Source organism: Nesoenas mayeri (genome assembly GCF_963082525.1).
Source record: "Nesoenas mayeri genome assembly, chromosome: 8".
Taxonomy (NCBI): Eukaryota; Metazoa; Chordata; class Aves; order Columbiformes; family Columbidae; genus Nesoenas; species Nesoenas mayeri.
In genome coordinates this window covers 25,960,627-25,983,498 of record NC_137554.1, presented here as the reverse complement: position 1 = coordinate 25,983,498, position 22,872 = coordinate 25,960,627, and the positions used below count along the sequence as shown (strand labels likewise).

General features: G+C 42.6%; 2 protein-coding genes across 2 annotated transcripts; both read left to right on the top strand.

Moving 5' to 3' along the window:
- Positions 1-272: 272 nt before the first annotated feature.
- Positions 273-19,191, top strand: DNAI4 (dynein axonemal intermediate chain 4; the record flags this gene model as incomplete). The annotated part of the gene is made up of 17 exons (XM_080349091.1): positions 273-307; positions 936-1,098; positions 1,919-2,109; positions 3,819-3,925; positions 4,145-4,301; positions 5,722-5,861; positions 6,591-6,749; positions 7,153-7,344; positions 8,589-8,836; positions 10,004-10,090; positions 11,395-11,546; positions 12,589-12,746; positions 12,935-13,056; positions 13,710-13,808; positions 14,217-14,443; positions 15,200-15,353; positions 19,186-19,191. The coding sequence occupies 17 exons, from the start codon at positions 273-275 to the stop codon at positions 19,189-19,191; spliced, it is 2,397 nt and encodes a 798-aa protein (XP_080205217.1).
- A 955-nt stretch (positions 19,192-20,146) lies between these two features.
- INSL5 (insulin like 5) lies at positions 20,147-21,838 on the top strand (the record flags this gene model as incomplete). The annotated part of the gene is made up of 2 exons (XM_080348847.1): positions 20,147-20,327; positions 21,600-21,838. The coding sequence occupies 2 exons, from the start codon at positions 20,147-20,149 to the stop codon at positions 21,836-21,838; spliced, it is 420 nt and encodes a 139-aa protein (XP_080204973.1).
- Positions 21,839-22,872: the final 1,034 nt, after the last annotated feature.

Here is a 22,872-nt window from a genome sequence, read left to right as displayed (position 1 = left end):
GGCTGCTGCGGCCCTGGCGGCAGGGGAGGAGTCCCGGGCAGGGCAGGGGGCGGGCGGCGAAAGGGCGAGGCGGGCACGGAGTGGGGCCCGGAGCCGGGGGAGCTTCTCCCGGCACTGACCCGCCGGGTCCCTCCTCAGGCGGGCGGACGCGGGGAAGAGCGCGGCCCGGCCTATCGGCGGCGCCGTCCTTGCCAGCCAATCTCCGCGCCGCGTCTTGGGCCGCGCTGCCATGGTTACCGAGCGACGCGCTGCCCCGGCCGAGCATCGCTGCCATGCAGGGCCCCGCCGGTGGCCGGCGGCCTCTCCCGTAAGTGACGGCCGTGCTGGGCTCCCGGCAGCCCTGTGTCCGCCGCAAGGGCTTTCCCTCGGGCGGCTCCGGGCACCGCGGCTGGGGCAGGCCAGCCGGGAGGGCTCCCCCACGGTGGCCCTGGGCCACAGCCTGGCTGTCACCGGCCCCGCAGGCTGCATCTCTTAGCCCTTTATTGTGACACCAGTTCCCGTGTGTGAGCTTAGCCCCAAAAAAACAAGTATCAGTAAAATATCTTGCGCGGTTTTATTTGACTGCAGGTGTTGCCCCCACCCCTGCCCACCACGGAAAAAAAGCCTCCTGAACAGAGATTTTTTTAAGGAATGACATTATTTCTGGATTATCATCCTGCAGTGTTTAAATCCCTTAAATCATTAATGGAAGTTAAGGGATAAATCAATTTTGTGCTTATATGTGGTTTGTTGTATTTTGTCAATTGAAACAGAACTTGTCGGGCACTGGAACAGGCTGCCCAGGGCAGTGGTGGAGTCACCATCCCTGCAGGGGTTGGACAGACGAGAGATGAGGTTCTCAGGGACATGGGGTAGTGCCAGGGGTGGGAGAACAGCTGGACCCGATGATCTTGAGGGTCTCTTCCAAACAAAATGATTCTATGATTCTATTTCAGGCTGAGGAAAGGATCAGAAGCAAGTTCTGTGAGCCTGAGACGCACAAGTATCTTCAGTGGCACCTGCATAAACAGAGCAGGGAGCTGCAGGAGCCAGTCCACGATTTCCAATGGCAGAGCTGGGGACAGGGCGTCCCTCGTGGGTCACAGGGGTGCCATACGGGTGAGAAGCCCTTTATTACTGAGGAGTTTTAAATGTGAGTTATTGAGGATGTTAATAGTTGTCAGAAAGGAAATAGGAGAGGGAGGAGGAAAGAAAAGGCATCTCTGAAGTTGAAGGGCTGTGGAGAAAGAAAATTATCCAAAAGCTTAATCCATTCTGAAATGAAGCTGATGAGTGTTCAAAAACAATCTGCAAGAATAATAATAAAAAAAAATAAATTAGAGTAACAGCTCTCCAACTGCATGCTTTCAAACCTGCGTGAGATATGTTGGCTGTAACACTTGTATGTCTTTATGTAAAAACCAGCAGATTTCTCTAACATAATCTGAGAGTCATTTAAAGACCTTCTGAATACCTTCTTACAATGAGGTATTTTGAGCAGTATAATAAAAAAATATGGATAATTGTTTATCTCCTTGCTTTTGCTGTCCTGTTCATTCGGTTGGAACAGTTACAGTCAATAAGCTACTCTAGGAGGTCATTATAGAATAAATAACCTGAAAAACACATGAGGGCTGATGAAGAAGAGGGTTCAACAGTGAGATGAACATTGTTTTAACAGATATTTTGCAGGCATTTCTGCAAAGTGAGTTCCAAAGAAGTCCCAAGCCCAGGGGACAACCTTCTCCAGGCTGAACCCTAAAGGGGTTCAGCCCCTGTCCTGCTGTATCTCAGGGGTGACTAACCCATTCGATCAGGTTCCCACCTAGATCAGGGTCGTCTTTATATTCTAGATGAGATTAAATGTTGCAAATAAAATCATTGTTGCTTGTTTCGGGAACACAGTGAAGCTGTTACTGTCACCAAAATGTTTCTTCAGGTTTTTGATGCCGAAGGAAAGGACGTGACACCCCATCCGCTCTTCCATTCTGACTCAAGCGCTGCTGCTCGCAGGCAGAGCAAGCTCGTGCCATTCAGCTCGTACCTTGGGCCCGCGGGATTGGGTTTTCTCTCTTCTTTTTCCACACATCAGGCACTAGGAGTGAATACCAGTTCTGGTTCGTTCTCAGGGTGAGTCCATCTGAAATCTCATCTCACACGGTACCTGTTCTTCAGAGAGGCTGGGATAATTGTGCAGGGCTAATAATTATATTGTGTTGCCAAACATACAGATACTTATCATGCTCATCATTTAAAATTCGAGAAATAGCAACTAATAGAATAAATGGAATTTGCCAGTAGTTGTGACTGAGTCTGTCAGAACTACTGCTGAAATGTAAATACTCCCTTTAACTACTTCACATGCTCTCTGCCTTCCCCATGCATGTGTTTTTTTTTAAAAATTGAGTATATCGATACCTGCTTAGCTGTGGGTACAGAAACATGCCCTGGTTTCACTGAAGAGTTAACACATTCCTTTTAAAGCATTTTGTCAGTTTTAATGATACTTATTCAGTACAGACAACCTTTTTAAAAAACTTGACTCTTTCAGTTCAAATATCAAAATATTGTTAACATAAGAAGAACCCTCTTTCTTAAATTAATTTAAGCAAGTTACCTTTGTGGGCATATGTGCATACATTTCAAATATGCCCTTCTACAAAAACTTACGAGTTAAAACTGCTAAATTACGTGTTTCACTAGTTACTGCCTTTCATTTACAAACCTTCATGCAGAGGCAATAAACAAAGTCAATGGACTTGAGCCGTTTTATCTTCAGGCTGACAAATTCAATTAAGTCATGCAAAATATGATAAATAACTGTTTGTGTTTAAAATGAAAGTAATGAGCCACATCACTTTATCCAGTGGTGTATACACATTCAAATTGTATGGAGAGGATAAGTGATTTATTTAGTCAAAGGGACTAAAACACTAGTAAAGTCAGCACTGGAAAACGTACAAGTTAAAGAAAAGCATTATTTATTGTTTTCTTTGGAAAGTTCATGCCATTGTGATTTCTGAGAAGAAGAGATTGCTCTTTTTGTCCTTTTTCCAAGGCTGGCTATTACAAAGGGTAATCTCAGAGGCAGGGATATTGACCAGGAGTAAATATACACAAAAAAAAGAATTAAAAATACAAAATATCTTCTGGAAAAAAAAAAAAAAAAACCACGCATCCTTTTTGGAGACAAGAACTCTTCATTTAAAAGACAAAATTCTTTAGTTTTAAATACAAATCTTTAAAATTGCCTTTTTCAAATGCCTTTTGTATATTTACAATTGCTCACACTTTGCTTTTGAGGAAGAGAAAATCCACTCACAACCCCACCCAGATTACCTAAATTTTGAGTTTTACTTCTAGTTAGCACAGCTACCTCCTCCATGAACATTACCTATTTTATTTTGAACAAGCTAATCCCTTCAAATGAGTTTCATGTGCACTTCAAAGCCATTTCAGCACATGCAAAGCACCAGAGGATCTAATTCTGGTTGAGAGCAGCGCTGTCTGCGAGTGTTATTGCCCAGCAGGCAGCAAACACTGCATGTTATTATATGCTAAGGACCAATTGAGAGCTCAACAGTTGCTTCGCCATCAGCCATTTAATGCCTTGGGATATGTCATCGGAGGAATTCTTTCTTTTTAAGTCTTTTTCAAACCATTTCATTATTTTCTATCCTGAGCCTTCTATGACTTATTTTACAGCATCCCCGTCTGTGCTGTTACAGTCCTCGGTGGTTTATCCTGATAAGGCCACTGCTATAATATTTCTGTTGTGCTTTGCTGACTGACATCTGGCCTCTCACACAGGATTTTTGCTGATTTCTTTGTTGCTGCAGGACATACGGGAGCAGCAGTACGATATCAAATGCATCAACGACCGAGAGCATCCTGGATGAAATAGTAGAATCCAGCTTTCGACGAGACACAGCTGTGAACTTACCTGGTAAAGAACATACAGGGTATAATTTTAGATTCAAGCTGTTCTTTGGAGTGATCTGTGGGACACTGTAGGCAGTGGGTGTGAGACATCCAGCGCTTCAAAGGAACTCGGTGCCTCACTAGTTGTGGCTCCTGATCATTAAAATAGTTTTCGAATTAATTTGCCTTCTTTTAAATTTAGAGCAGAAAAGGTCTCACTTGTTAAGCTCATTTAATTTTTCAGATGTGCAGGTGAGGCCAGAGGAGATGAAAGAAGAACTGACCAAAGAAGACTTAGACAAGAGAGTGGATATTTACCTCACAGAGACAGAAACTCTCTGGATATTTGATATGCCATCTGTGATGGTGTCTGTGGAAGCAGAAGACGCTGGAAGAGTTCAGTATGTATATTGGCAGTGTGCACACAGCTCAGCACGCCCCATTTCTGCTCATCGCACAGTCCTGAACAGGCTGCTCACACGTAGGGTCAGTGATCTGACTACTATAGTTTGCCATTTCACCTCTGTTCAAAGCCATTTGGGTTTGAGTCTTTTGACAAGGCAGCTTAAAGCCCTTACAACTCCACTTAGTTGATCAAATTCGTATCAACTTTCATTGATAAATTGAGGCAGATTAGCAAAAGCAGGGGATGGTGGAGAACACACTGGGGACGGGGGAAAGAGATGATATAGGAGTGTGGTACACATGAATTACGCAATTTAAGAAATTGCAAACCTCTGCATCAATTCTTGTGTGTAGCTTTGCAGCTCGTCATTTCTTAATAACAAAGATCTAAACAAACTAGGCAGGCTTTGGCTTCCTAGAAGCTTCTGGCTAGAAGAAATCTCACCCCACCGCAAGTGACCTTGCCCATTTAAAATATCGTGTCTCCCCTTAGTTGCATCCACAGTTTCCACTGCAGAGTCTCCTCCCTGGATTATTATGAACAGTGGGAGGGAGTTAACCCAAAATACAGATTTTTTTGGCTTACTCTCAGAAGCTCAATGGGACAGAGTGCAGCAAAGTGCTCTCCGTGAGGGACATCACGCTGACACACTTGTCACACAGCTTTGGTAGACGCCAAGCCCCAAAGCCTGAGCTGCAGCATACTGTGCTTGGTAACTCCAACAATTTATCTAAGCCAGTTTTTCCAGCCAGTATACACACCAAATTCATGGTGGGACCCCAGCCCCCACTGCTTGTGGATCACACAGGTGTGATTTTGGGGCAGAAGGAAGAGCGTCCTATGAATCAGACTCGGCTAGTATGCACAGCACGTATTGTCAACTGCATAGGAACAGTGACTCTTCCCGAGCACAACCAGCTGTGGTGGCCTGAAACTGGGTGTAATCTGTGTCTGCTGCTGGAATATTGAAACTGAAATAACAGGAAAAGTTTCTCCTTTCCTACTAAGCGTTCCTACACAACCTGAGGGCTGGATGAAATAGAAATGTACTAGTAAGAATTTCATTTTTGTCTCTTGGATGCGCTGTGATGAGAGCTACGTATTTCTGAACTCCTTGGAATTCCACCAGATTCAAAGGTAGCTGGAGTAGGGATTTTTGCCTACCTCTACAGGCCATTTCTGTTTCGGAACAGCATCACAAGGTCAGAAATAGCTGCTGAAAGATGATATGTAGCATGAAATAAAATCTGGCAATCAAAAAAACCCCAAGCAGTTATGACATGGAGTCATACCTTATATAAGTTATGATATGGAGCATCCTCTGCTGTTTAACTTGTGGTTAAATATACTGAGATATTGAATGCAAATGTTTTTCAGAAAGTCATTGTACTTTTTTTTTCTTTTTTATTTTCAAGGGAGCGGAATAAGATTTATACCGACATTTGCAAAAATAGACCTGGTAACGATCGCTTTGTAGAAAAAATGATGCAAACCATCAATGGAGCCGCAAAGAACAAGGAGGTGCAATGTGACAAAATCATCATGGAAGATAAAGGTGAACTCTCAGAGTATCCCATAAGAAAGTATTTAATAAGAACAGACCCTCATTTACTACACTGTATCCTTGGCTGTTGGGTTTATTAGGAGGCAGAACTTCACTTAATACTTGAAACACAAGAGGAGACAGTTCCTTTTTTTCCCTTCAACTTCTCAGTGCTGCTGGTTTCTGTTTGCAACAATGCAAAGAAAAGAACCTCTGTTATGAGATTTAAAATCTTGGGGAAAGCAGAATATCTGGGCAGCCGCACAGGATAGATGTGATTATACAAAATGTTCAACCTCAATGCTCTGAAAAAAATTATAGAGTAATATCTAGATTTTAGATACACGTGCTGAGCTTTGCCTTGCTATGCACATTTTTTTGTGTGTGTAGGAGGCCAAAGAAAACTACGAGGAATGCTATTGCATGCATTTTTCCTTTGTGTTCATAAGTCTATGTAAAACAAGTGGAAAAAAATATATATCAAAATAAGAAGAAAAATAGATACTAGTGTGATTTGAAAACATAATCTTCCCCTTTTTTGCGTGCCTTGAGCACCAGCAGGGCTCATTCCAATCACACAACGGCAGCTACAGCCTTGTCTGACCCTCAGGCCCTTTCAAAGCCCCTCTGCCAAAAATTTGGGAGCATAATATGAAAAGTAAATCTTTGCTCAGCTGTATGTACCCTTTATAATAATGCACCGAAACGAGTCTGGTATAATACAGCATATTTCATTTCTAGGGGTGGTGGTCACTTCCTGGGACTTGTACGATTCATTGAACATACTGGAAATAAAACCTACATCAAAAGCAGAAGGTAGCAGAGCCACAACAGGGAAAAGCAGCAAATCTCATCCAACCAAAGAGCAGCATCAGACTACATCTGTCTTTTCTGATGGAGGTAACATTTTTCCACATTTATATTTCTGATGCATTTTCAAGCAAATGCTTAGTCTCCTGTCTGGCACTTGACAGTTTGCTAAAGAATCTGCACTGAGACCTTTTCTGTACAATGCCATCATAAATGATCTTAAATAAAGATAAATAGTCAGTGGCAAAGTTTGCTGTTACTAACTTAGGCCAGTAGCAAAACAATTGTGAAAAATTCCAGAAGTATTTCATTATACTGAGTATTTGAGCAACAACACAAAATAAAATGAAAAAAATCAGTAGGGGAAGTATTTTTTGGTTGTGATAGATTCTTCTCTGCTTATTGCAGGTCTAGAAAGAGACTTCTTATCCCCTGAACTTCGATGTGCAAAGTATGATCATGCTAAAGCTGTTTTTATCTCATCTGTTGTCAGGCAGCACAACTTCTATGATGATTTCAGAAAGCGCTGTTGTTGCCAGAAGCCACGAAGAGGAGGAATGCCATTCAGAAGCTGTATTAACATCCCAAAACCTTCAGCGGGACTTATTTTTCATGGAGAGGATTCTAATGGAGAATATTTTTCAACCCAAACTTGCAGCTTATCGGCAGTTTCCCATCCTTCTAGGTTTGTTTCCTGTTTGCAGCAAGTTTTCCATGCTATTTCAAGTCACAGAGTTATGTCCTTCATTAAACATCCCTAGGGGCCACAAGTCATTTAAAAATAGAGAAAGGAGAGTTTATGAGATGCCAGCATGGACTCTGCAGTTTTCCACTCACTTTGACAGACACCCCACCATCCTAGCTGGAAGAGCCAAACACATGAGTTCTGAGGTGGCACCACAAACTGAGACCTACTCAAAATATCAGGCAAACTTGTTGCCTGACAGTTAAGATACGGATTAACTCTGCTACTCTCCTAACATTTATTTTGCATTGGAATGTCTTTTACATTTTTTAAAAATTTATTTTACAAGGAGATTGATGGTAAATTGAAGTTTTAGCCTAAACCAGAAGTTTTTGATGTTCAGTGTCTAACATAAAGTACACTCATTGCAGACTGTAAGAGGCATCACCTGGACCCAAGTGCTAAGTACCATTTTACCATTTACAGGAGCTCCAAGTTAACACAGAGACCAAAAAACAAAGGCAGATTCCCACTGTTTTTACTGTGTGGTACCTCTTCATGTCATACAGTTTCAGCTTCTCGGGCAATTAACTTGTTATATTCCATCATTCTTCAAGAACTGGCTACAGCTGGAGCACGATGCTGGACTTTTGTTCTGACAATATGGCAGTTATTTGTTTCTTATTTTATTTACAGTTATCTGAGCTCAGTTTCTGATTTGCACATTATATAAAGGAGTGAGTAAACAAAAAACTACTCAGCAAATACAGCCTAAAAATATGGTCTATGCATAATTTTCGCCAGTAATGAGCAACCTATTACAGCATCAAGTAACTTTGCTATGGTGTTACAACATCAATGTGTAAGTGTGGCTCTTTGAAATTTGCCACCTAACTTGAAAAAAAATCCCCATTTAAAAAAAATAAATAAATACGAGAGATCAGAAACATTCTTGGTTGGGGGTGGACATAAATTCAGAACTTGTTGCTGGGTAGCTAAATCCATTCATTAAACACCTGGCGCATAACTGGCACACTACAGCCCAATCCAGCCACCTTCTGTAGCCCTGTCAACACTGTAGCCACAGTTCTAGACGTTAGGATATCTTAATTCCTCAGATCTTCACCTTTTTTTTTTTCAGCAAAATATTTGCTGAAAGGGCAAATTTTTCTTCTGATGTGAATGACTGGAGTTGGGTAAGTGAAATGTTACTACTCAGACTCCACCATATTTGTGCGTTTTAGATCCCAACATTACATCGGACACCAGTGGTGCAGTAGCAGCCGTGAAAGAAGCTCAACAGGAAGAGCCGGACGAAGAAAAGGATGAGGAAGAGCAGGAGGAGGCATTACTTGATGCATCAATTCTGTTGGATCTAACAAAAACCCCAGAAGAACGTGTACCTCCCAGCCTGGAGCATCTGTGGTCGTATCTCTGTGACGTGACTCGTGGTCACAGCGTGAGCAGCATGGCCTGGAGCAAAGTCAACCCCGTGAGTTAACAAACCGCTGCTTCTGAGCTGGTTACAAAATTCTATAAGCAATTAGTTTAAAAAAGTGCCTGATTTTGCTGTACTTTGCTGGGAGGGATCTCAAAGAGATGGAGTCATCCCTACAGTCAAGTAGGCTGGAAATTGAAGTTTAAACCCCTACTGTTAAACTTAATCACCACGATGGAGTTTATTCCTGACAGTTTAGATACCACATCTTTCTTTCTGACAGTAATCTCCTAAGAAAGCAGCACTCATCAAACTTTGGGCATAAGATGCATAATAACAGGCACAGATTTCTGAGCAGCTGGCCCAAGTTTATTTCATTCCATTTCAGTGGAGGCGAGAACAACTCCGACATCTCCACTTTCAGAGCAACGTAAGGCTCAGTTTTTCCAACAGACCCCTCTTATGGCCACAACAAAAATAATGACGGTGAGGAAAGTAAAAAGCAAGTCAGGATGCGAAACATAAAACCAGTAAGATCGCCCCAAGAGGAAAAAAAAACAAAGAAGAGAGAGAGAGAGAGAAAATAAAGACCATTTCCATTTCATAATGTTAGTGTGCCAGATCCCAGATATTCTACAGTTGGACACTTTTCTAGACTTCAGCCCAAGAATTATAGGGCAAGAAAACACTTTCAAGTGTTAGTATGAATTGTTTTGTATAGAGAAAAAAATAATGCTGTCGAAGATGAAAATTTTACTGCAGTTCCTTACTTCTGCTTATGGAAAGGAATGAACAGAATTCATTGAACCCCACTGTAGAGATCTAAAAGCTCCGAGTTTGAGGTGGTCACTGAGGCTTCTTTCACAGCCAATGCTGGGAGAGAAAAATAGAAGTATTATTACATATTCCATTAAATACTGCACATTAAAATATGGTATAGAACAATGTATATTCCTCTCTAGAAAGGACATTTTTATGATGGCCAGGGAGAGGGAATAGCAAACACAACTGATAGTGACTAAAAATGCACTTTGAATTGAGCCAGTTTTCAGTATTCTAGAAATTCTGAAATTCTGGTGTGTGATTCCACTTGCATATGACACGAGAACTATTTTTCCAGACTTTGCACTGAGACTCACTGTTAATAGAAAGTCGCCTTTTAGAAATGTGCTGCTGAAATTCAAGTTTAACTGAGATATATCTATTAATCTGTGCTTTTAGGATCTTTTAGCTGTTGGTTACGGAGCGTTTGACTTCAAAAAAAAGAAGAAAGGCTTGGTTTGCTGTTGGTCATTGAAGAACCCCATGGTAACAAGTAGCCAATTTGTTTTCTTGTTTTTGTTGTTGTTTTTTGTTTTCTTCAATGCATTTTTCTGCTATAGTATTTCTGCTTTATGGACTTCCCTCTTTCCATTTCAAAAAACAAGACCTAGCCAGTAAGGCTGAATTTGCTAGCCCAAATCACACATTTCTGGAAAACTGATTCTGACTGCAGAATCAGTGCTAGAAACTTGACCCAAAGGAACAGAATAAGAATTACTCTAGTTGGAAAAGCGTTTTAAGGTGATCAAGTCCAACCATTACCCCACCCCTGGCACTACCCCATGTCCCTGAGAACCTCATCTCTGTCTGTTCAGCCCCTCCAGGGATGGTGACTCCACCACTGCCCTGGGCAGCCTGTTCCAATGCCCGACAACCAAAACTCTGAAAAGTGATCCTTTTTAAATCAGCCATTTAAAAAACAAAACCGAACAAACAAAAATCTCTAGTTACAAAGTGACATGGTCAAAAAATCACCTAATTGCCATCGAATTACACAACTTTAGTTTTATTTGTTCTACAAACTTCACTTGCCCAAAACTGTGTATTAGACTAACTTAAATCACGCAGAGTCACCTCTTTGATGCAGATTTATCACGTCAACAACAAATACTCCTGTGATTCCCTGATGTCACCACAGCCCTCACATTAAGAACTGAGGTCTGGCAGGCACACGGAGATAGAGTTTTTTTTACAAACTACCACTCCACTATTTCCCATTTCAAGAGCTCGGCACAGTGACTTTAAGGATTTAATCTTATAACAGAGCTGGATCAGTTCTTTGGTTGCACAGAGAAATGACACAAAACTAGTGGTTTACAGATTCCCTGAAGTACATTAGACTGCATTTTATCTTCAGCTATGTTTCTGTAATTGGAAAGGTACTTACTTTCACAGTACAAGATAGAAAATAACTGGAGAAATTTACGAAAATGCCAAGTTCATTTTGAAAATAACAAAAATAAAACAAACAAACCAACCCCCCACATGGTACTCAGCTGAATCTTAGGGAATTTGAGTTTTAGGTATTTGGTTTGATGTAAGCCCATCTAACTTATTTTGCAGTGTCATATTTCTGCATAGTCTTTATTTTTCCTAGTTTTATCAGTTACAGCAAGAAATAAACTGAACCATTTAGAATATAGTACCTAATTTCTGCCTAGAAGTGGTCACTATGGTTATCAGCACTTGAATTTCCCAGCAGAGCCTGGAAATTTAGTATCCAGTGCTGAGAAGACTGAGGTAAATTAATAAACTAAATTAAAACGTTCTCGTATTTCTCTACTGGGCAGTGGCCAGAGCGTATTTTCCAGTGTAAACATGGTGTTACCGCTTTGGATTTTTCTCTGAGAAGCCCAAATCTTTTAGCGGTTGGAATGTACAATGGTTCTGTCGCCATCTACAACGTACAGAGTTGTAAGGACGCTGCGATTATGGACAGCAGGTAAGGCTGCGATCCCTGTCTCCTCCACCTCGGTCATGTCTTAGCAAATAAATTAAAAAATATCCCCAGGTGAGAAGCTGAGGGAACAGTAACGTTCTTGATAAGGCTTGTAAATACTCAGGGAAGTGACACAATTTTTTCATTTCCAACTTTTGTAAGTATCTTCCAGTTTTGACTGGAAAAGCCTACAGAAAAACTTGATACTTTCAAATCCTAGAAGTCTCCAGAGCAAAACTGCAGACACAAAAATTTACGATAATGCATAAATGCCTGGAAGGGCCAGCCGGTTTTTTCCCACCCACCTGTTTACACGGGTACAGTCAAACCCTCAGACGCTGCCATCAATCTCTACTTTATTTCTGCCGATAAATGCTCACATTACTTTAACACCACCAGTCCTTATTTGGGGTAGGGAACTCTCTGCGCTGCTGCTGTGCATGCAAAGCGAGTTCTCCATGTTGGAAAGGTCACACAGGTAAGTACTGTGCCCTGACTTTTTTAAGGAAATGCAGCAAGTTACCATCAAATATCATTTTATACTCCATGTTTTAACTACCTAGGACAATCCTGCCCTGGATAATAAATCCTTACAGGAGACCAATGGCAGCTTTTAGTGTTTTCTCACTCATTCCACTTGCCAAAAATGAAAAGAACATCAGCATAGGTGAGGGACAAGCAGGAATTAAGAAGAAAAATGAGAGAGAAGGGATGATGAGGGGGACAGCTCCCCAAATCTAAGGCAGGCTCCTCCAAGGTGCAGATTGATTTCACGATTCAGGTATCAGTGAAGGTATGTCAGTACATTAAACAGTGCCCTGAAATAAAATATCAAACATGCTTGATTAAAAAAAAAATCCCTAGGGAAAACAGTCAATATGTCAATTTCTTCTTTCCAGCCCCCCTTCTTTTTTTAAAGAAAAGCTAAACATTTCTGTCAGAAGAGCTGACATCCATTACAAAGCGGAAGCTTAATTATTTTTCAAATACATTGTCCTGTCTTTTTTCATATATGATTTATCTTGGGCGTGTTTTTTTGTCCCAGTCAATCTTTAAATAAACATACAGGTCCTATATGGCAACTGAGGTGGGTGGAACAGGCCAGTGGTGAAACAGAAGACGGCAAAAGAGAGAGGTTAATCTGTATGTCAGCAGATGGCCGAATAACCGAGTGGTTTCTACAGAAAAGACTGGATTGCACTGGTAAGCATTTTCCCTGCAGAGGGATAAGACCTGAAATCACAATTGCTTCATTTCATTTCAGGTGACACTTTTAATACCAGTTATCACACACCAAACATTTAAGAGCCGTTGAGCATTCCACAGAAGCATAAGTTACTCATAGCACTGTCACATACCTGTCTGACAAAAAACTCTTGCTCTTTGCACAGATCTGATGAAAATACAGCAAACAAAAAGTGAGAAGAAAAAATTACCAAGTGAGAAAGAAAGCAAAAGTAACGATCTGATATCTCAGCAGGCAGCTGGGATGTGCTTTGATTTCCATCCCAAGGTAGGTCAGAAAGTCCATCCTGGCTGAAGTATTATCCAGAGAACCTGTGCAGCGGGGGCGAGATCCTCAGTTGGAGTGACTTTGCTGGCACTCCTTGGGACTGGGCACTGCTGTTTAAAGCATATTTAGCTCTGAAACAAACTGCTTCTTAGCTAATAACAGTGGATGATATAGTAAACCAAGGAAGTAATCCTTGTGTGTGAACAACTCTGTCATTTCAGCCACGTTACTCACGTTTGCTTTGGGCCAGATCCTAGGGCAGGTTTCCCTCATGTATGGGTCAAATCAGTGGGAAATTGCCTGTTCAACACCTCCCGAGTCTCGGACTGAGCTGGCTGTGCTTCTCTTTATCCAGCTGAATGTTTTATCCTCAGAGCATTTGAAGAATTCACGTTTGTCCATGTGGATCACAGAAAGTCTGGGATTTTCAGGAGTCAAAAATCCCAGTGTGTGTTCTGCACAGACAGAGCACAGGAGCAGTAAATCTGATCCATTCTGGCACCGCTGGATCTACTGCACATACAACACACAATATCCTGGCAACCACGTTCTTCAGAGAACTGTCACTGCCAAACTCAGCCAGTCCTTTATAGATTTCTGGATGAGTGACAAACAGGTTAACCCCACTTAGGTTACTTTTACCTTTTTTTCAGGATACTGATTTTTATCTTACTGGAACAGATGAGGGTCATATCCACAAGTGTTCTTGTTCATCTAATGAGCAGTTTGTAAAGACATACAGAGGCCATAAGGTGAGTGATACATAGAAGTAATGACAGCAGAAACCATTCAACTAACTTCACAAATGTAATGGTTTCTTTGCTTATAATTACTAAACAAAACGTTTGCAACAAAAGAAACCTAAACTTCTTTTCTTATATAGTCTTTGCTTCATCCAAGGAGCTGCCCTTTCAGCATCAGCTTCTCCTAACAACTGGTGACGGGACAGAATCAGCTGAATGGTTTATTATTCCCAAGATCTCTCCTGTCTTATCACGTCTGCTGCCCCCTCATTTCCTATTGGTACACATAAAAAATGCTGGTTTTGCTATTAAAGTCAGAGAACAGCCAGGGATTTCCATTAAAGACCACTATTAAAAACCACCCTGTGAGCCCATAGTTTCAGAATAAAACAAAGTTCTTTTTTGTTTCTTCCCCAGGGTCCTGTGTACAAAGTCGCCTGGAATCCCTTCAGCACTGACATATTCCTCAGCTGCTCTGCAGACTGGAGCATTAATTTATGGCACCAGGATTCCCAGACGCCCATTTTAACTCTCAGCTCCGTCACTGCTTTTGTTCATGACATTATGTGGTCTCCGAAGTCAGCCTGCATATTTGCAGCAGCAAATGAAAGCAGAGTAGAAGTTTGGGATCTCAGTGTCAGCACGTAAGTCATTACTTTTCTCAGAGAAGATTCTGAAACTTAATGGCACAAAGGCTACACACTATTGCCTAGTCAGGACTGTTATCACTCATGACAGCTCCATGCCATTTGCTTGCTTAGTTATGGAAAATATTGCATTTTGAAATATTCATTCTGTAAAAGCAGAGGGTAGTTTCCAGACAATTGTGATTGTAAGACAAGGAGATGGATGACTCACGGAACTGATAAGGGCAAAACTGCACTTTTTTTGCTGCAGAAATGATAAGATTCTGCCACTGTCATAGTTAAAAGGAAAAAAATAACAAAACTGAACTACTTTGGTCCTTTTATAAAAATAAGATAGTCAGACGTTCAGATACCTCGCACAGTTTCCTGCTACTGTAAAGCAGGTGCACATATCATGCACAACTTAGCTCATCTGTGGCCTTGTGACACTTTTCTACACTACTTGTATTAAAGACAGCACAAAGCCAGCAGTGGAGTAGGAGGTCTGCCTAATCTTGCAAATTATTCATATAATAAAAATATTAAGCACCAAATTAGGCAATAGGACAGATTTTAGGCAACCAGGATACCTTAGTTAACAGCCCCTGGGACAGAGACCAGAACAACACTGCCTCACTTCCTAGTTTTGAGTTAATCTAGGCCATAAAAAGTAAACCACGCAGCATTTATCAGGCCTGCATTACTGCTACATTTATACTCCAGGCAAATAGTTTTAACCATGTCATCACTAATCTTGCCTCTGCTGGGCTGCAGCTTGAGCCCCGTGATCTCTCATTCTGCTGGCCCACAAGTGATGTTCACATCCGTGCTCTTTGCTACCAACACCGACTGCCTCCTGGTGGGAGACAGCGAGGGAGAGGTTGGTGTGTGTGAGCTACAGAACCTGGCTGCTTCCGACAGGAAGGCGGTAAGATCCACCAGGAAATGTGGCGGTTCTCAAAGGCCTGCGTGCTTGTCTGGTACTTCATTTCTCAGAAAGGGGCTTCTGCTAAAGATCTGGTTAATAAATACTGAAATAGGTGGAATCAGATACAATTCCATAAGCAGATTAAAATCTGAGGTGGTTCCTGCTCTTCTGCATGCCAAACCACTAGAAACTTCTGGAACAGGTAAGTCAACATCCAGTTTGAGGTGTCACTTGATCACAAATCATAGAATCGTTTACGTTGGAAAAGCCCTTTAAGATCACAGAGTCCAACCGTTAACCCAATAGGGCCAAGTTCACCTCTACCCCATGTCCCTGAGAACCTCATCTCTCGTCTGTTCAACCCCTCCAGGGATGGTGACTCCACCACTGCCCTGGGCAGCCTGTTCCAACGCCCGACAGCCCTTTGGGGAAGAAATTGTTCCCCAGATCCAACCTCAACCTCTCCTGGCGCAACCTGAGGCCGTTTCCCCTGGTCCTGGCGCTTGTTCCTTGGAAGCAGAGCCCGACCCCCCCTGGCTCCAAGCTCCTTTCAGGCAGTTCAGAGATCAGAAGGTCTCCCCTCAGCTCCTGTTCTCCAGCTGAACCCCCCAAGTTCCTCAGTCGCTCCCATCACATTTGTTCTCCAGAGCCTTCACCCGAGGTTCTCCACAGCTGGATTTAGGAGGGACACTTGAGGCAAACACAGGAAGGTGGGGGTTCCTCTAAACGCAGCCTGCAGGTGACTCTATTTGCAGAACACCCTGACCTGCTGAGCAGGCAGGAAGGACGTGCCCTCTTCTGGCCATCAACAAGATAGTTGTCAGCAAACCCGCAAGCCCTTTGGCTCCGTGTTGTCTTCACTCCTTTAGAAGCCACCATTTATGCCAGCGAGGGTTCTGTCCTAGATGACATGTGAGAAGTTGAGTTGCCTTACAATCAGGTTCCCCTTCAATCGCCCCATTGCACAGACTCCGCATCAGCAGCAGTGCAAGAGCTGACTGAATTCAATTGTGAATCCCCTCTGTCCGCTTTTACATAAACCTCTGCTAATTTATACCAAAGCCCCACTGGTCCCTCCCTGTGCTGCTGCCTTCAGCCTTTCAACTTGGAGCCACCAGCTTTAGCTTTACTGGACTCAGGTTCCCAGTTTGTAAAGTGGTATTGGTACCTTTTAATATCTCTTCTGAGTTACATGGTACAAAACACTAAACTTGAGTTGGAGAGAACGAAAATGCTGATGTTTATCTAACCTTTAATCATTAATCATTCACAATTATCAGTGTTGCATTTAGAAATTCTGACAATTACCATCCTCATTTACCAAGGGCCATAAACCACAAAGCAAAAAAAATATTTCCCTTAAAAACTGGAAATGAGACCATTGTTGTTAAACTTACAAAATAAAATTTGTGGTCTTTTTTCTTACAAATTACCACAACGCAGCCCAAGCTCCCTGAGCATAATAAGTTCTTCAGTTAACAAGAGCATAGGAATAATTTTCGGGGTGTGTCATCAGAGCAGAACTGACAATATCAGTGCTTAATTTCACAGACTTGGGGCATGTGGCCTAACTGGTCACTGAGTCACAGACCCTCATTAGCCAGAGGGAACCCCACTTTCCAGCACCACCCATTTCTTTCACTCCCTTTTCCAATAACAGCAAGGTCTTCCTAGGCTTAGGTACGTCCAAGGCTTAGGAGGGTCCGTACTACAACTAGCGCTAATTGGAGAGAATTAATTCAGAGACAAACACTTCTAGGTACAGCTATCACATGTGTATCACCTTGAAAATTAAACTCCTTTATAAACAAGATATGTGTTTGCATGCTGCTACATATGATGCTACAAATGCAACCCAAACAGGCCTGCCAAGAAGTGCTATTTTGGAGGAGCACTGTTAAGTGCAGTAGTAACAGAATTTCAGGGAAGAATCAGCTAACATGATGCAAACTACCTTAGCCTCTGTTCTGGATGCTCAGTGCAAAAGTAATTCTGCTCTCAGTTTATAAATAGGAATTTTGGATCACTGCATTCCTTAAACTGCAGTTACAGTGCCACACAGCTTTTTTTTCTTTTTATTTTACAGGTTGATGCTTTACATGATATAATTGGTCCTGCTCTATCTATTTAACAGTAGCTAAACAATACCACTAACTTGGTAAACATCAAGAAAGACTTCTTGTAGTATTAATAGAAACCATTTATTGTTTTTCAATCATTAAAATTTCTCTTTGAAACCATACTGGTCAGAAATCTCTTTCAAATGCTCTAAATTTTCCTCTGGAAGTCCCTCTTCATTAGAGGAACAGTCTATCCTGCTACTACACAGATGGCCTCCCCACAATACAGATAAGGTGACAGAAAGGTTTCCATAGTCTTTTCTCCCTGGGTTTTTTCTCCTTGTCTTACTCAAAAAGCAAAAATGCCAAAAATCACTTCCTGTATAAGTCACTCCATAACACAACTCAAGTCTTTACAAAATGTTGCCTGTATCTGCCCTGTAAGTGGACTTTCCATCAGATCCATCTTGTCTGCTGGCCCATAAACTAGCAAAAGCCAAGCTGTGAGTGGCACCAGGTGCTCCTGCGAGATGCAGATTATCCCACAACAGCCAGAAGCAGAGACCAACTTCTTTGACCCCCAACAAATAACGATAATGTAAAAAATTGCAGTTTAAATTCACCCTGTCCCACACTGACACTTCTCTGGAAGCTCCTCCCGTGAGGTAATAGCGTGGTGGGCCTGGAGCAAGGACTGACTTGTGCAGCTCTGGAAGCCAGACCTCTGTTTTTTTGAGATCTCATTACCTCCAAGCAGCCAGAGAACTGAAAGCTGCTGGGGACACTCGCTTGGACCTGCATTGCTTGTCAGAAGCAAGCAGCGTCTGGCTGGCTGGGCTTTTTTGGGGACAGATCAGAAGAAACAGGAAAAAAAGCACCCAGCAAGCCAAGCCACCAGCTGAACTGCGGTATCTTAGAGAATTTCCAGAGACTGACTGCTCACAGAAAATAATGAACATCTCTACAGATCAGGAATTAAGACTAAGATTTGGGCTACAGCCCTGCTGTCAAAGGGGTGCAGGAGGGATCCCCAGCACAGCAGCCAGGCGATACGAAAGCTCGGCAGTGAAGTGCTCTGCCTGCCAACTGACAGAGGCAATAGCTGCCCACTCCTGAAAACGAGACCTATATTTTATAGATACAGAACACTCAGACTCTCTCATTAGTCTGACAATAAACGTCCAATATTCAAATATGACTGAAGTTAAAGATCATTTGTGATGCATTAACATTCGCTTCCTTCCGTGTTCCGCACATTTTACAGTGAACGTGCAAGCTTAGGCTTGGCATAAAATTAATCTCTGTGCACTTCAAAGAAAGACACCCATTAAGGTGAATCATGTGTTAATCATTATTACAAATCTGAACAAAAGACACCATGTATTTTCCATCGATGGTCATGACTGTTTGCTTACTGGTGCTACTGGTAAAAAACGAGCTTTCTGTCGAGGCTGTAACACACCATAATTCATCCTGCACACCGTGTAAACTAATTAACTGTAACATTATAGTGCTGGGAAACACTTGTGGTGCTAGGAGGTGCTAAAGATCTCCAAAGTTCCTCATGTATTTTGTACTTAAATATGGAATTTCTGACCTCATAATCGACAAATTTTCTCCCTAAGGCATTTTATTGCAAGGATTTTTTTATACAAGTTTACAGCAACTGCAGACAACAACATCCATGGCAGCAAAACAAAACCACTAACCCCTGGTCCAGGAGCAGTCACGCTGTTCCATGCTGCTTCTGTGAACCCGTTGCTGCCTTCCAGGTGTGACCAAAAGGAAAGGACACCCAGGACGCCAATCTGCAGCTATTCTGTGCTTTGTTTAGAGCCATCTCCCTCTCTTTTCTATGCTTTTTCGGAAGAAGACCGTGTCTGAAGGCCTCAAAGCAGAGACACGTGAGCCACGCAGCTGCAGTGGAGCTGCTCCGCTGCATCCCAGTATCTGCAGGTAAAATACCTATGGACGTAAACTCAAACAACATCACTCTGTACAGTTTGTTACAAGAAGTTCCCTGTGCTCAAACACTCCACGTGCTTAGGATTGCATCCTATCACTTAGCACCCTAGCAATCACAGCAAGGCATTTGCTTGGGTGCCTCCATTTGCCACAAAAACCTCTCAGTATGTGATTTTCTCATGAGCGACTGCCCGGCACATTCCTCCGAAACATCCGCAGTTGCCAGCTTGACAAGAGAACACAGCAGGGCAACGAAGAGGCACGCAACTGCGGTCATCACTGGAAGTTGTCATCTCCCTTTTAGTTTGGGATTGCTACCACAAAAAGCCTCGACATTGCTTAAACTGTGATAAGAGGCAGGACCAGGCAATAGGCTGCAGTAGCGCAGCTGTGTGGGAAACACAGAGACAAAACCCATTATCCACAAATTATGTAGTAAACACCCTTCCATTTTTGTTGAACATACACATTAACAGTACTGAGCTAAGCCCGTCCCCTATAAACATGTTATACTACATGTGCTTCTATAGTAAAGCAGTTACGTAGTCTTAAGAAGTCTTTAACATCCAACCGAAATCCCAGCGCAAAAGATGGAAACAAGAGATTAATTAGTTTTTAGCAAACATTAAGTCATCCTCAGAATGAGCCGTTACTCAGTGGAGCGAACGGGCCACGGGTATAAAGGGGAGGACTTCAGAACTCCCCACCAGAGCCTTGCAGATCCCTCCTGCGCTGCCGAAGCCCAGCCTAAGGCCCACTGTCGGCAGGATGAGGAGCACGGTGCTGGTGCTGGCGCTGGCCTTGCTGGCTCTGCTGGCCACAGCTCGTCAGGGCAGCGGGGAAGGAAACACCGTGAGGCTCTGCGGGAGAGACTTCGTCCGAGCCGTTGTCTTCACCTGTGGCGGCTCCCGGTGGAAAAGGGATTTGACTGATTATCACTACCTGTTGGGTAAGTACTAATTAATGCATTAGAGGCTCATCACACCCCAGCAAGGTGTGACTAAATCTGAGGGGAATGGGAAAAAACAAATGTCCTGCAGGCTGGACTTAAGGGCAGAGCTTTGCCCTTTATTTCTGCCCCCTCAATAGCTGCATCTCAAGCATGAACAGAACAGGCTTTGCTTTAAAACAGCAAGCAAAGCGGTGCAACTCCACACTTTGTTTCCTTCTAGCTTGCTTGGGTTAGCTGAGTGTGCTATTTTGCTAAATAAATAACATTTAGATCAAGATTTTCCAAGTCAACCTGAGGAAGCCCAAGGCTATCACTGAAAATCTCTGTCACGGCATTTTAAATGTCAGAGATGAGCCCTGCTGCAGTCAATTAAAGTTTCACCGTTGTCTTCTCCTTCCTCTCTCCTTCCTCACTAGAAACCAGAAACTTTATTAACAACTCTAATACTATAATTATAGTATGTCAAATATATACTCTGCAATTTAAATATCTTGACATGCTGTTGTATATATACCAGCACATTTTTAGACAGAAAATTCAGCAACTACATGCGCTGCTAGAAATTTGTACTCTGACAGTTAAAAGAACTAGAAAAAAAGAAAATAAATTAAGCAGATGACAGGAACAGAGGCTTTCTACACTTTTAATGAAGTTACATCTGCCTTTTTTGAAAATCCTACTGTAGCAGCAGCTTTAATCAGACATAAAAAGCAATGCCACCTGTAACACCCTGCCTGGGAGTTCGTTAAAGGAGAAAACCCACCATTGCTAAACTACGCGAAATAACTGCTCTACCTTCATAAACTCTACCAGGCAGCGCTCAGCTGCACTGTGGTAATATGCACATCAATTGCAAGTGTCATTTAAGTGGGAACATCCAGGAACTTTTAAATTGTGACTTAATACAGTATCTGCATTTCAGAAAAGCCACAAGCAGTTCAGGTTAATATGCTGGTCAAGCACTGCTAACATAGCAAACCACGGGTTTACCGTTCAAGGCAAATATATACTCCTACAAAGAACACTTTTCAATATAAATTCACTAATTACTGTTTTTTTAAACACACAGAATGTGTACCTCGCATATCTATTTCAATACTGCCCTGGTGAAAAGCCAGTGATCCGGTAAATCTTGGTTGTTCACATCAAAAAAACGGATGAGAATACTTTCAGTGCCCTGGCTGCAGGCTGGTCTGTCTTTCTAGTAAAGAGAAATATTATAAATTATTCATGACTTCTAACTTTTAGCTTCTAATTCTTATGTGACAGAGAGCGAAAATCCCCTGCCTTTCTCACGAGACACCAATGGTTACGCCGACTCCTCAATGAACAGAGACCAGAGGCTGGAGATCAACAGCGAAGCAATCCAGGTCAAACCCGAGATGGAGCAAGACTTGGACCGTGCCAGGAAAATGACTGCGCTGAAAAAGCGCGACATAGCCAAGTTGCTCACCATGTCCTGCTGCAACATTGGCTGCAGTGAGAAAGACATCAGTTCCCTGTGCTAGAGCACAGCAGATGCTGACGAGGTTCAACATTACAGTTTTCATGTATTAAATAATGTATTAAAATAATCATGACATAAACCACTTTCACTGTAGTTTTATTCTTTGGAGCACACTAAGGAGTAAAGGCTGAATGTTAAATATTGTAGTACGAACAGTTGCAGTGACAGTTCAGGTTGGTTTGTCTGGATTCCACGAAGTGTTTACAGCATCTAGAATTAAACTCTTAGACAAGAATACAAGTATTTTTTCCCATCTAACTACTCTCCTAGTTTCAGCTTTGCACATAAAGTGTAATAAACGAAGCAATTTATTAGATGCTTGTCTTACTTAAGAAAACCCAATGGCAGGTTTCAGCTGTGAAATGTGGGCAGCAAAAAGTCTGTTTTCAGCTCAGAATAAAGCCAAGGCGGTGCAGAAAACTCTGTGCAGTGCGTCCCACGGTGGGCCTGCCACTCAGACCTCAGGATAGCTGGGGAGCCCGAGCAGGCAGCACCACCCCCCACGCTGGGCAGGCAGAAACGTGGCTTTATTCCCTATTCCAGCTGCTTCCAGTAACATCTGCCAAAGGTCCTGCCTACCACAGAGTTAATTTGCACCCAGGGAGACTGGACATACACTTAGGAGCTCAGAGGGCTATGTTTCTCCTCTTACCTATAGGCAGGTATCAGCTGAGAAGCCCAACTAAAGGGTTTTTTGCTAGATTCAAGCACCTTCAGTACAGGGGCCCAGACAGATCTATACATTCGGATCACAGAGTGGTTGGGGTTGCAGGGTCATCAGAGCAGGTCGCACAGGATCACATCCAGGTGGGTTTGAATGTCTCCACACCCACTCTGGACAGCCTGTTCCAGGCTCTGGCACCTTACCGCAAAGTTTCTTCTCATATTCAGATGCAACTTGCCATGTTTCAGTTTGTGCCCATTGCCCCTTGCCCTGTCATTGGGCACCACTGAACAGAGTCTAGTCCATCCTCTTGACACCCACCCTGGAGATATTTATCAGCATCAATAATATCCCCTTTCAACTTCTCTTCT